Genomic DNA, 15,041 nt, shown 5'->3' with positions numbered 1-15,041 from the left:
GACCCAGCGCATTAACTGCGCCTGTGTGGACAGATGATGATTGATTCGGATAATGTCACAACATCAAAACACAGTTGAAGGAGATCAGAAAGAGAGCCAACATAGTCTGGTTGGCTTGGTTGGCTCTGTGCCCTCCAACGTCATGGAGGGCACCCCTCCTCTCGGAGTTCGTGCCCTGAAAACGTAATCTTATTTTCCGTGACAAAGCATCTCTATGGTAGGATGTTGTCCTCAGGGTGGTGACTTTAGTTGGTTTTCCCTGAACCTGCTGCTGCTGCTGCAAAAAGTGTCTAAAAGCATGATTGTTGCTCTAGGGATTAGATCAAATATCCAAAATGCCAAGTGTACATGCATAAAAACATGCACTTATGTTGTCTACACGTAAACACACTCGCTTGTGCATGCAAATGCTCTGACAGACTGATGCAAAGAACTTAAACACATTGATTGGTACACATGTATTCTGAAAATGTATTTGTTGAATTTTATGTGAATTTGATGTCAACGAGAGTTTATTTAGTTAACATTGTGCTAACATAGTTAGCTAAGCAACAATACCCAAAGTTCATGTGTTGTGGTTTAATGTTTCTATATATTCTTTTAAATAGTTATTTCAATTCAAATTGGATATCTTTGATTCAATGTTGTAATTTGCATGAAACGTTCTGTGTCTTTAATTCTGCATGCACTTACTCTGCTTACTTTGCTTGATTTTCCTTTTTTCTTTCTCATCATTTCCTTTTCCATATTTTCTCTTTTCTTGTCTGCATCCGCCCTTTCCCTTGCTTTCCTTTGCCTTCATCCTTATTATTACCCTTGCCCCATCTGAGACTAGATTGTTAAACCAGAGAGGCAGGGTTAGGATAATCCCGGTAGACTCGGGCACGGGGGTGGACAAATTGCAGAACAAATACAGACGGCAGACAAAGCCTAAGCTGAGGGACTTCCTAGACGACGAGGAAGAGGACACGGTGATCCTGCGCATGGCTCGAGCCTGCGCCGAGTCCCAATGCAGCGCCGTCGATCAAACCAACCCCAAACATAGCGGCGTCCCCCCTCGCCCGGTCGAGGCCCCCTACCCGGAAGGCTACCACACTATCGACCGCCGTCGGCGGAGGAAAAAGTCCCGGGACCCCGAAGGGTTGTTGGCCGTAGACCCAGAGAAGCTCAGAGAAACCAGCCCAGACCGGGATGTCCTGCGGCAGAAGAGGGGCGAGCTGGTCATGATGAAAGTGGCAGAGATCCAGGAGGAGGAGGAGCAGATGACCCCGTGTCTCCGGCCGTACGGGAACGGGCTTCTGTACAAGACCCGGATGTGGGCAAAGAACGAGCTGGAGCACACGTTGGAGAACTACATGGCTTATAAAGAGCAAGAAGCTGCCAGACTCGGGGCAGGGTTCAGCTATGAGGACTTTAAAGGCCCGAACAGACACTACCCAATTGAAACGGATATGGAAGCCATTGACTTTTTGGCAGATGACCTCCAGTTGTCAAACGACAGAGGTCATGGCCTGGACAGGTATTCTTTATCGTTTGGACATCCCGCAGATGCTCCGCATTGCCATCTGGATAAGAGGGCAGGTAAAGGCAAGCTGGGAGGATGGACTCCGGAGGCCCTGCTGTCTCCGTTGGAGGAGCCTGGCGACGAATTTGTGGACCCAATGGATGAGCTGCAATGTCTAGTCGAAACCGTTTCAGAGTACCTCGCGGAAAAAGAGGAAGAAATTAGCAAGTACGGTTCCCTCCCAAGAACGAGCAAATCCAGACTGTCATCAGTCGGAAGCAACCGGACCGACTCCCTTGGAGATGAACCAAACGGCTCGCCGAAAGATCTCAAAGCTGAGACTCAAACGCAGGCAAACTCTGAGCCAGGAATTTCAGGTGTTAAAAACGTTGTGAGCTCTTTGTTTAGTTCCATCACAGATAAAGTTAGTTCCGGTCCAAAACTGCAGGTATCTGGTTCTGTAGCACCGCAAACTGCTCAGCCCCCACAACCATCTAGTATCTCCAGATTTTTCTCCTTTATTCCAAAATCAACCAGTGCAGCTCCAGTAGCTATGGTATCCCCAGTAGAAAATTCTCCAGACAAATCTGTGAGTTCTCTTCCTTGTGACGTAAAACCTCACATTAATAATGACAGAAACAATGCTAAAGTCAATTCTCAGAGTGAAATTAGATTGGTTGAGACAGTTCAAGAATTTGCTGATAAACCTCAGCCTGATACGGGGGGGACCGTTTTGGGGAAATTGAACCCGTTGAAGCTGTTTTCTGGACCTGATGCACCAATGCCAGATAGAAAACAGCCGCCACTGAAGAATGGATTTCAAAACAATGCACATGGGGATGAAAAACGTATGAACGGAGGCGAACAGACCAGAGGGGAAGAAAAACACAAAGAGACGATGAAACAAATTGATGGAGAAAGATGGAGGAATGAGAGACATAACCAAATGGCTTTCAAGCAACAACATTCACAAGGATCGGTGCCCGGAAAGTCAACTGTGCATTCCGAACCGGTCAACTCAACCTTCTTTGGCCTGAAGGCCCTAAGCACATTGTTAACACCTGCAGCACCTATTCCTCCTCAGGGTCCACCACCAGTGGCAGTCTACCCTGTGTTTAGATCAGCAGAAGATGTCCGGACTGTGGAACAGCCATCCACCTCCAGTAGTAGACCTTTCGGTTCTTCTGGAAATGTATCCCATCCCCAACCCCCCAACGCAGAGGGAGGAATCCTGTCAGGTTTCCTTAAGTTTGCATCCAGTGAAGATGTTAGTGCCCGAAACCCAAATCCCCCGACTCCTTTACCATCAGGGATGTCAGATCCTTCAACTCATACTTCTTCTATTACCGTCCCAACATCGCAACCACAGGGAAATACAGAGACTGGTTGGTTCTCAACCATCTTTAACACAAACTCTGCTCTCTCGACCCAGAACATTCCCAGTGGTCAACAGCAGACCCAAATACACCAAATTCCAGCAGGCTCGCATTCGATACCCTCTGCGAACCATAAACCATCAGCCACATCTCACCACATGCGACAGCAAGCTCCACCACCACCACCTGAATCCCAAGGTTTTTTAACTGGTCTTTTTAAAGGAAGCTCCACGGATGACCTGTCTCGTACGGGAACCAATCAGGCCCAGCAAGGGGGACTTCTATCTGGGATTCTTAAGTTTGGATCAACAAATGACATATCTAACAATTCAAACTATCAAGACCCCCTCAGAAATCGACCGCCTAACAATCTCCAGCACGTCAACCAACAAACTCTCCCTCAACAAAACCCCCCAGCCTCGGGAGGCTTTCTCTCAGGTCTACTGAAGTTTTCATCAAATGAAAATGTATCACAAAACCCCATACCTCCTCAGGGTCCACCACCACTGTCTCCTGTTGGTAACCAACAGGCCACTCATCCCTCTCCCCCACAACAAGTACCATTACAACAAGGTGGGCTCTTCTCAGGCTTGTTAAAATTTGGATCATCTGAGAAGGTGACCCCGAGTCCACCAGCTCAGTCTCAACACCAACGGACTGGTGATGCACATTACCAACAGAACGACCATCAACAAGAAATTCAAGGTTCAAATCTTCATACTCCTTTGAGGGAAAGTCAAACCTTTCTGCAACAAACTAACAAACTGGACTTCACTCGACAACAAACATTTCCAGTACGCACACCCCCATCCAACCAGACTGTTCCGTTATCTGGGCTCTTCAAGTTTGCCTCTGCAGATAATGTTTATGAACAGTCCACATCCACTCAACAAAGGTCCATGGCACAAAGTCGTTCCAGCCAGGGCGAACAGATGGCAACAAATAAACCAAAAGATGACATGGCAGCAAGACAACGTCAACCTAGTAGAACCTTTTCTGCACAGCGACAGGCAGAACAGCAGATTAACCCCCTCCAAGATAGTGAGAATGTTCAGACACAACAAGGGAGCACAAGTCAGCCTGGAATACTCTCGGGTATGTTTATCAAGTTGAATAAACCAACTGAAAATGTTGGCGTCATCGGGCAGGGATCAGCGGGGCAAGTGCCGCAGCCAAGATCGAGAATGAACCTTTTGTCAAGACAGTCCCCGATTCAAACTCAGGGACCTTCCCTTGATACCGATCAGTCTCTTCAACAACAGAAGGTGGAGCAAGACAATTATCCTGCACAGCCTGCTAAACAGCAAGGATTTCTATCAGCGATTTTCAACAAAATTGAATCCAGGGAATCTTCACAACTTAATCAAGCAGAAATAGCAGCTCATGGTTCAGAGAAAAACATTGAAAGATACTCTTCTGGAGTGCTTCCAGAAATAAATAAACTTGCTGCTTATTCTGAAAAAGATGACAGACAGAGCAATGCATTTTATTCCAACCAAAGCAGACATGCTTTGGTAAGAGCCCCTGTTTCAATTGACAGAGAGAGTCTGGACCTAAGGACCTCAGCCACTTTTTCTAGATCTCCCCAGGGTCGAGAAACGTACTCCTCAGTCAGCACTGGGAATTTAGCACAGCTTTCATACTATCCAGGATCCCTTCATTATGTTCATGCAATGGCGTACAGCACCAGTAATATCCCCTGCCTTTCACAGGGCTACTCAAATCCCGCTCTCGTACCAATGGAGCAATGCATCAGGGGAAGCAGTTCTTCTTTGTATGAAGGTCAGCTGTCACCGTATGCAATAAGCCCCACTTATGATGATGAAAATCATTGGATCCAGCAGTCTGCTCTTTGGCAGCAGTTTCAGAGTGAGTCCCAGAATTATCAACATGTCCCAGACCAAGTTAATGGACAGTGGAGCCAAAGGGAATCATTACAGAACCTCTCTCTCCAGTGTAACCCCTCCAATATGAACCAGCTTAATGCAGCTCAACTGCAACCAAGCCAAGGAGTTAATTTCCAACCAGAGCAGCATGAGCTTCATCAATTCCAAGGAAGCCAAGGTTTCAATAATGACCCATATGGCAAAAATAAACCGTGGAACAGCTATGACGACTTACAATATGCAAACAGGGAGGAGAGTGCATTAAACTTAACTACAAGAGAGGGTAATGGCAAACTTGGGAAATGGCACTCATTTAATAATGATAGCTCTTACAGTCTAAGTGGAGTTTCATACCATGAAGGTTTTTACGAGGAGACCCCACCAAGCCTATCTTACTCTGCAAATTGGCAACATGGAACCAATGGTTTCCACAATGTCCCGGCTAACGGAGTGATTCATCAGAGCAAATATAATTCAAATAAAACAGAATCAAGTTTCCCTCCACGTTCCTCCAGTGAGTTTGAGGACCCTGCGTATCTTGAAGATATCGAGTGGTACCAGCAATGGCTTGCATTGTTGGAGCAAGGCATGTGGTGGCCAGCAGAGGAAGGTGATTGTGGCTACTTCGTTTACACCGACCATGAATACATCTACACCTTGCTCACCGATGCAGCCGGGGAGTTTGTCTACGCCTGCGCCCCTGAAGGAAAGCCTTTGGAAGGTGTGCAGCCAGTGGAAGGCTTTCCTAGCGCTTGGTTGGACAACGAACAGGTGTCGGTGTGTGGCTTTAAAGTTCCCCTGTACAATGAAGACGAGCTTCTCTGGTTACCCGGACAAGACCAGAATCATTCACAGCTTCTGAATGCACCAGTAGATTTATCAGCTGCATATAGAAAGGGAAATCAGATCATGAATTTGAACCTTGAACGTTTCTCGGAAATGTTTGAAAATTCATTTGCGCCGCAGGGAGAGCTCATTGGAGACCTGGCATCGTACAGCTTGAACAAAGTCAGGATGGATCCCAGACAGGCGAGATACATTAATGAGGACCCCTACACACAAGTCATGGACCTCTCCTGTCAAAATAAACAGTACTCAGGCCCTTGTTGGAACAATCAAGAAACAAAGAGTCTTCTTGCCCAAAAGGTTGCTGTTTCATTTAGCTCTACCCCTACAGCATGTCCAAATCAGCAGTTCCCTAACAACTGTTATCAACCTGGCCAACGGCGACGGTCATCTGGTGCTGTGACTGTGAAGCACATAAAAGATACATCAGAGGAGGAATGGAGGAAGAGAGTTACCCCCGGTCAACAACAGCCTAACCGTGGACACATATCCTCTCTTATATCATCCTTTGTGACAAAGTCATCCCAGCCAGACTCTAGCATTGTCTCCCAAGAGCAGCAAGGAACAGCAAGATCGAAATCCACTGAACAGCCTAAAAGCATTATATCTTTGGGTCTGCAGAGCCTTAGGTCAAAGATAGTTAAAGATGATTCTACTACCCCTGTGGCACAACCACAAAGTGCCGAACAAAAATCTGAGATCACATCTACCCGTCGCTCAAGAATGTTGCCCACATCTCCAACAGCTAGTCAAATTAGTCCAACTCAAGAACCTTCCCAGACTACTGCACAGAAACCTAGACTTGCACGACAGTCCACAATGTCACAGCAAGCGTCCCCAGTGGTTCAACAACCGGTCTCTGGACCATTTGGCTCAAGGGATTCCCTAAACAAATCTGGACAACTGACACAGATGCAACCAAAGCCAGCTGAAGTAATCAAAGTAGAGAAACCAAAGGAACAACCACAAGCAGGATTTTTGAGCATGTTCAAGACTGCAGTAGGAATAGAAGAACCCAAACCAGAGCCCCCTGATCAGCAGAATAAAATTGGTTACACTGGTACCTTGCCTGTCACAGCTAACACAGAGGCGACAGGAGTATCAAATCTGTTTGGATCCTTAGGCAGCCTTTTTGGTTCTGACACCTCATCAACATCGCAACCCCAACCAAAACCCACTGTACCGGAGAGTTCTTTGACAACGGCATCTAGACCGAAGGGTTTACAGCGACAACAGACAATGGATCAGAGTTCATCCTCTCGGTCAACTCCGATTCAGCAACCAATCAAAAGTGTTTCACAAGTATTTACTTCTAATTCTGCCCAAGGTCCTGGGCCAGGCAGATCCCAAACAATGCCACCAACAGGACAGACCAAACAAGAACCAGTACCCAAATCAACTGGTGGACTGTTTGGGTTTTCCATTGGCGAAATGCTGTCAGGAACATCTCCAGCTGCTCAAGCTGGTCCGTCATCTTCAGCGGTTGCAGCTCCAGAGGCTCCACAAGAAGAATCAATTGGTAAAAGCTTCTTATCCTTATTTACTGGCCCGAGTCCTGCACAACCTGCTTCTAAAACTGGGCCTGCATCACCAGCACCTTCACCAAATGAAGCTTCACGGGCTGCTTCACGTCCTGCTCCCCAAGCTGCTTCTCAAGCTACTCCCCAATCTACGCCCCAAGCTGCTCCTCAAGCTACTCTCAAATCTACTCCCCAAGCTACTCCCCAAGCAAATCAAGAAGAATCACTCGGCAAAAGTATATTATCAATGTTCAGTGGTCCGAGTTCCGCCCAGGCTGCGCCATCAGCTACAACACCTGCTGCAGGCACTAGTCCCCAAGTACCTCCGCAAGAATCTTTTGGTAAAAGTTTAATGTCAATGTTTGGAAACCAAAGTCCCATCCCGGCCCAAGCTCAAACCAAGCCTAGTGCTGAACTGCCATCCCAAGGGACTGCTCTGCCCAAGGAGCCGGCCAGTACAGGATTTCAATCCATGTTCAGTGGTCCCCAAACACAGACTGGTTCTATACTTGGAGGGATTCTGCCAGGTGCCTCTGGTTCAAGTCAATCACCAGCAAAGGGATTGCTATCAATGTTTAGTGAGCCACCTCAAACATCGCATACCCCACCTCGGCAACAATGCACGTCTCAATCACAAAGTGAAACACAAGGTGTACAACAACCACAACCACAAGGCCAACCACAGGGGCAGCAAGCCAATTCTGTCCTCGGGGGACTTTTTGGTGGCTTGTCGACTTCCAATGAAAGTCCAGCGAAAAGTTTATTCTCAATGTTTGGTGGTCCAAGTCCCGCCAAACCTCCAGCACCTGGAAGCACCGGTACTTCAACTCCGGGAGCAGGCCTAATGTCCATGTTCACGTCTACTTTACAACAAACTTCCTCACAAGTATCAGAGGTGCCAACCACCAGTGATACACTGGGTAAAATCTCAACTTCAAATGAGCCTGGTCTTGCATCAGTGGAACCACAAGTAACACCGTTAATTGACTCTACTGGGAAGCAAATTACATCTGCCAATGCGACCACAATTAAAAAGGAATCAACCCCAGAGCCCACACCTCAGGAAGGGGTTCCTCATAAACCACCAACTTCCTCAGAATTGAATTCCATGCTCGGCAGCTCAAGTCTACAGGCCACACATGTGCAAGCTGGATCTGGCATTGATGTTCCAAAAGCAGGACCATCGCCTGCAAGCGAGGCACCTAGACCACCAGCCTCAAACGAACCTGCTAAAGGTCTGTTGTCCATGTTTGGAGGGCCTGCTCCTCAAGCAACCACTCCCCAAACTGGGGGGTCTTTATTCGGGGGTATGTTTGGAGGCTCCGGTCCACAGGCAGCCACTCCACAAACCGCTGGGTCTTTGCTTGGAGGTTTGTTTGGGGGAAGTGCTCCAGCTGCTTCCAGTGCTCAAACTGGAGGATCTGTACTTGGTGGGATGTTTGGAGGCACCGCGGCCTCCACTGCCACACCACAACCACAGACTGGTGGATCCATATTGGGTGGAATGTTTGGCGGAGCTACCTCCCAAACAACAGTTCCCCAAACGGCCGGTTCATTACTTGGGAGTATGTTTGGGGGTTTGACTTCCCAGCCGGCTCCTCCTGGAGCTCCCTCTGCACCAGGGGAAACCCCTGTTAAAGGCTTGCTGTCAATGTTTGGAGGACCAAGTCCATCTCCCACAGTGACTGAACATCTAAAACCCACTGAGAGCCAAATACCAGATACATCTTCTGTGGGCCAAGAGAAAGACAGTGCACTCAAACAACCTGACACTGAAACTGCATTACAGGCAGCAAACTCAACTAAACCTGAGAGTAACATTTCTATTGTTCAGGATACTGACAAGCCACCTGAATTAACCGTTGATGGTCAATTTAAAGATGTACATATTGGTACAGCAACTGAACAACCAGTCAAGCCAGATGAGCCAACTAAACCAGAACCAATGGTAGACCTAAGAAGCGAGAATCAATCGCCATCAAAATCCAACGAGGCAACGCCTTTGGCTGAGTCAACCATTCCAGTTGTAGCACAACAAGAGAAGCCCCCAGAACCAGATAAATCGATGCTTGATTCTTCAGCTGATGCAGTTTCAGGGTTTATGTCCTCACTTTTCAAACCGGCAACTGCACCAGTTACTCCGCAGCAGCAACAACAGCCAAAACCTTCTAGTGTAGGAGGAGCATCCCAACCTTCTCAGACGGGGGGATCTTTATTGGGTGGTATTTTTGGAGGAGCCACCAACCAGAACACAAACTCTGGGTCGTTACTTGGAGGTTTATTTGGTGGGACGGCTCCACAGGCTAAGCCTCAAACTACTGGACCTCCGACTGGTGGTTCTATACTAGGGGGGATGTTTGGAGGACCAACTGCCAAACCTGCAGCTCCCCAGGCCGCAGGATCAATGCTGGGTGGGCTCTTCGGGGGCTCCTCTGCACAAACACCAACAGCTGCAGCTGGTGGGTCTCTACTGGGCGGAATGTTCGGAGGGGCGACCGCCCAGACCACAGCGTCCCAGATTGGAGCAGGCCTTGGAGGAATTGGTGGATCCTTATTTGGGGGCGTTGCCAAAGACCCACAAGGACCAAAACCAGCAGAGACCAAGATAACACCGGCAGCTGCACCGCCGAAAGAAAATAAAAGTGAAAGTGTGCCACTCAAAATAGATCAAGTTAGTACTGAGGCTCAGGAAAATATACAGAAAGAAGTAAGTGATGTGGTTCCTCCAAGTGTTAATAGTAATCTGGCTGATGCCACTGTGAAAGAAAAGAGTGATATCGAAGGGGAGGAGGTAATACATGAGGAGCCTATTCTGATTATTGGTGAGGCTGAAAATAAAGACTTGGACATGTCAGCAACACCTGATGTCCAAAAGGTAGATACTGGGAAAGCTACCGTTGATCCGGTCCCCCAAAATCCAGACCCATCTCAAGCCAAGTCCCTATTTGGCTTCATGTCAACACCAGGTGAGGCAGGGAAATCTTTGGGATCTCTTTTCTCCTCCACACCAGCACAGACTGCAGCTTCCCCCTCAACGCCCCAGTCAGATGCAGTCAGTGGTCTGTTCTCAGGGTTTAAAACCTTATCGGCAGGGATATTTCAAGAGGAAAGTCCGGCTGCAGAGAAGCAAGAGCAACCGGCTGCCACCTCCACCTCCTTGTTTGGAGCCAAGATCTCTTTCCCCTGGCAGACGGAGCCCTCAAAACCCCCTGCTCCCTCCGTCAGTACACCCCAGCCAAGACCTAGTGTCACCATAACAAACACTCAGTCTGTTCCTACTACTCCTGCTGCCCAGAGGAAGGAACCGGTAGGTAGCCAGGGTGTTATAGCCCACCCCCAGATTTGCCTCTCCACTCCTGAAGTAGATCCTTCAGCTTCCCCCTCCCAAAAGGAGCAGGAAGGTCTTGTAGAAACCCCTTCTTCCGCGGGCCCCACTTCTGGAGTGCAGCTGGACACCCTGTCCAAGACGGAGCTATTGAGTGCAAAAAGGCTAGTAAAAGCATAATAAATGGCAATACCCATTTCCTTACCATTTATGATGCCTTGGTGATATTTTAAAGGCATTCCTTGTCCAGTTCTGCAGTCCATCTGTTTGTTTGAGTTTTGTGTGTAGTTCTGTCGCATTGTATGTGTTCATGTTTCATCTATAGATCACCCTTTAACAATGTCTCAAAACTAAATGTACACGTGTATACGTCATTTTATCTTGGACAAATAAGTAAAACACTTTCTAGAGTCACTTGACTAATGCCAGTTATTGGTAAATAACATAAAATAGCATCTTTGAGTTTCAAAGATGCTATCGGTTTTAGTAAAGTACTCTTTCGCTAATTCTGAAACAGACTTATTGGTCATTGAAACATTTCTACTTGTGTTCTATAGAGAAAGTTGTTAAGACTGTCCGAGATTCTATGAATACAGTGTACGTTTTTTAACTTAACTCATCTCCTCATTTTACAATTCCTTCTCCATTCTACTTAATATTTTAAATTGAGTGTATGGATGTTCGAAATCATTGCGAAAGAACCTGAACCTCACATAATAAGCTTTAGACGAGCAATGTCCAATTGACCAAGCAATTGTTTTTATTGTGAAACAATTTGCCAAAATTTGAATTCTTGTGAGGTTAAGGATCTAGCTTCTTTACATTTCTTTTCTCTGTTACTTTACAAGTTCCACTTTGTAATGTGCAATCCACCTGAATATTTATCTGTGTAACATTCTAACTATGCCATCTCCCTCACCCGCCGACACCTTCCAGTCCGGTGGAAAGTAGTCGCTTTGGCTCCTCTGGGAACCTGAGCCAGGTGAGCTCCCAGCTCAGTGAGATGGGCCAGGAGAGCACGGGAGGATCAGAGCAGGAGGAGTCCTTCCACTCCTATCACAGCAACGACCCTCGGCCCACTTCCTCCTCCACCGGAGGACCGCCACCGGTCAATGAACTTCCCCACCCCACGAACGGCACCTCCCTGAGGGGGGAGGAGGCCTCCGTGAGGATCGCCGCCAAGGGAGTGGTTCAGGTCCAGAAGAACGACACTCCCGCTGAGAGACGCTTGGCTAGACTTCAACGGTATGGAAGCTCCTTCACTCAGCATTCAAACATTGTTTAAATATTTTGTAATGTGAACTTAAAATGGATGCAAGTTCATTCATTCATTCAGTCTCAGAAATTGTTTTAATTTCCAAATAAGCTTTTATGTACAAGGAATCTTTTTGGTTTGTTGGTGCAGAAATACAAGAAATTAAAATACAAAAAACATACAGGATATCTTACTATGTGTCCAACCGGTCATCCAATGTGCTTCCCACTTGATGAGGACCCAAGGAAGTGCAGTGTTGATTGTGAAGTTGTTTTAGCGAGCCGTTCTTGAAATAGCTATAAACAGCAATATGAGCAAAAGGCCTATTTTGAACAGGCACTGCAGTGTTAACGTGTACATATTCAAAAGATATATGCAACATACTGTTAATATCAAATCCAAAATACAATGTTGTTCTCCTAGCGTTAGATGTGCGGGAAGTTCCCTGGAGTTCATAGGTTGATGAAGTGTTTCTTGGTCCTCAGTTTCCATGACGACGGGCCGCCATTACCCTTCACTCCCTCCAGGGTGCGCTGGTTGAAGGCCATCAATAAAGTGAGAGTACAACTCCGAGAGGTAGGCTATGATTATTGCTATTAGTCATTCACATTTCCACAGCTGATCTGAATGGATTTGCCCGACACTTTAAATGTTTTATTGCTGCATTCCTTCGGTACAAAACACATCGCATATCAGTTTGAGAACCAAACTTTAGTGGATGCTGTTGTTGTATACTTGGTTTACAGCTGTAAATCTGTGTTCCCAACAAGCCATTTTACACATCGTCATTTTATACGGTAATTTGAGATATATTTAATTCAGAGATGCTTCAATTCATTTAGAGATGGTGCTTTAAAGCTCTGGAGTATATGGGTAACTTTTCAGGCAAGCATACCACACAAACCGATTTAATGATTCAATTGAAACATGTAAACACTGATTAGTGATCCCACTAACACTAACTGATGTATTGGTTGAGTTTCACCTCTGGGTCTTTCATTTTATTCTCTTCCTCTTTCTCTTTGTCTGTCTCTGTGTCTCTGGTCTCTCTCTGATTTAGAATTGTTCTCATATGCATATTTTACCTCCTTCTCCAGGGGGGGATGTGCGGCCATATTGAACCTGATAGCGTTATGTTGTGTATTTTATCAGTATCAAGTGCCTCTGACTACATGTCAATGTACTCTCTGTAATGGGGAAGCTAGAGTGTGAAACATTTCCAATTAAACACAAGTCACTTTGTGATTGGATTGGCCAATTGATCCTGTAATGGGAATTTGTTAAGTACTCAGGTTGAACCAATTGAAGCAATATATCTTATAAGGAGATGAATGGTCCTCATAAAAGGGACCTATTGTACACTATGTTCCATTTTCAAACATCCCTCGTTCTGTTCTTTGTTCAATGAGTTTGGACATGGGCCCGGGGAGGGGCTGGGGCAGTGCAGTGGATTGGTTAGGCTGCTCGACTCCCAGCCCAAACGTACCAGGTTCAATCCCAAATGTCCGCTGCCTGGCTGTAGACACCCTTGGGCGGGCTTCCTGAGCACGACCTGCTCATTAAGGACCGTGTCAATGCAGGTCACGCCGCCATATTGCCTTTTCTACTCTACACTTTATTGAGTCATTCAGCAGGTGATTTCATCCAAAGTGAAGCGCGGTAATGTAACACTCAGGCAGGCAGGCAGGGGTTGAGGACGCCTACTGCCCAGGCTGTGTCCTGGCACTTAATGTATGCCGTTATAGTACTTCGTTGTGTAGTGTCTTATCCTAGATATCTTTGTTTCATACGGGGAATGGGTTAACCGAGCGATTGGCACTTGGTTCTATGAACATCCGTTACTGTACGATATATTGTTTCACAATCCCCTGACAAATGTACTTATTGTAGGTCGCTTTGGATAAAAGCGTCTGCTAATTGCCAAAAACGTAAATGCAAACATATTGCCAGTATAACCTGGCAACCTCCCACTGCTGCCTGAGAGGTGGTAGGTCTGAACATGTGCGAACCGTAGTGGCTCCTCAGCCGTCACCAGGACACAGAGGTCTGGTGAGGCGTCCCGTACCCTGGCTGTTTATAAATCTTCTCTGGTGGGCCCCGTGGCGCTCCCCAGACAACAGTTTATTCCTCAGAGTCTGTTCCCATTACCCTGATTGGTTTGCAAGGACTGGTTGATACGGCGACACAAGGGGCGTCTGAGCGCAGGCAGCGGAGGAGGGAGGCGGGAGGCGGGCAAGGTGAAAGCAGTCCGGATATTATTTATTGGAACATAGGGTAGCACTTAAGGAGCAGAGCTGGCTGTTGAGACCACTGTAATGAATTAGGACTCGCCCTTAATCTGCCACGCCGGTGTCATAGCGGCGGGATCAGAAATATGAGCAGTTTTAGCAGTTTGGAACGTGTGTGTGTGTGTCTCTGAGCAGTTTAGAAGTTTGATGTGTAGACTGTTTTCCCAGAATGCCTCTCTCTGCAGCCTTGTGAGGTGCGTAAATCCATCCTGCTGTGTAATGTATGTTGTATCACAGCAGGAGAGAGAGAGGGAGAGATAAAGAGAGAGGGAGAGGGAGAGGGAGGGAGAGAGAGAGGGAGAGGGAGAGGGAGGGAGAGAGAGAGAGAGAGAGGGAGAGAGAGAGCGGGAGAGGGAGAGAGGGGGAGGGGGAGGGGGAGAGGGAGAGAGAGAGTGTGAGTCTGTCTACCGAGGGGCACGCCGTCCTCTAGCCCCAGCCTCCTCTCCTCCCAGCTCACGTACTGAAATGCCCAGTTTCAGATGCCCCCTTAGAGATTGCACTTCACCCACGGACTGCGTTGAACTCAACTGTGGACATTTCTTTGCAATCATTTTTTTCCACCACCTGACGGATTAAACAAACCTTCGTGCAGTTCATTATTTTGTTCTTAGTTTAATTTGTTTTGTTTAGTTATCAATGCCAAGGTAAGGTATGCTGTTGTTTACGCTCCATAACCTTTTACTCTAGACCTTTTCATTTTAAAAATGAATTGGACCAGTCTAAAATAATAAGCAAATTAATTGTAAATGGACACATTAAGTAGTAGTGTAGTTGTTGAGATGGGTCAGGTTGCTTAACATTTGTCCACTCACTAGCTGCTCCTATTCTTGTCTGAGTTACTTGGGAAGTCTTTCCCCTCAAATAACCACAGCCTACATTGCCCTTCAGCTCTTAACCAAATATTCCATTTGTCTTTATGGAGCTGCTCGAATATCCTACACTTTGTATGCTGCGGAGTGTGTTCATGCAACTAGTGCGTTGTTAACTATTTAAAAATACCAGCCTTTGTAGCCGTGGTTGTCAAACTGTGTCTACGCTCTG

General features: G+C 46.9%; 2 protein-coding genes across 5 annotated transcripts in view; both read left to right on the top strand.

Moving 5' to 3' along the window:
• Positions 1-15,041, top strand: part of unc13bb (unc-13 homolog Bb (C. elegans)) — an 82,668-nt gene that overhangs the window by 33,487 nt on the left and 34,140 nt on the right. For all 4 annotated transcript variants that reach the window (XM_030341799.1, XM_030341797.1, XM_030341798.1 and 1 more), the window contains exons 9-10: positions 11,394-11,702; positions 12,198-12,288. In XM_030341799.1, coding sequence (XP_030197659.1) covers positions 11,394-11,702; positions 12,198-12,288 — 400 coding nt within the window. The remainder of the gene's footprint in view (positions 1-11,393; positions 11,703-12,197; positions 12,289-15,041) is intronic.
• On the top strand, positions 741-11,183 carry LOC115532195 (uncharacterized). The gene has a single exon (XM_030341795.1). It carries the CDS (start codon positions 984-986, stop codon positions 10,635-10,637), a length of 9,654 nt encoding a protein of 3,217 aa, XP_030197655.1. The 5' UTR covers positions 741-983; the 3' UTR covers positions 10,638-11,183.

This window comes from Gadus morhua, chromosome 19, assembly GCF_902167405.1.
Source record: "Gadus morhua chromosome 19, gadMor3.0, whole genome shotgun sequence".
Classification (NCBI taxonomy): Eukaryota; Metazoa; Chordata; class Actinopteri; order Gadiformes; family Gadidae; genus Gadus; species Gadus morhua.
Note: the sequence above shows the minus strand (reverse complement) of the source record. Positions and strands in the feature narration are given on the sequence as shown.

Excerpts from the sequence above, each read along its gene's own strand:
- LOC115532195 (XM_030341795.1), top strand. The coding sequence starts at position 984 with ATGGCTCGAGCCTGCGCCGAGTCCCAATGCAGCGCCGTCGATCAAACC.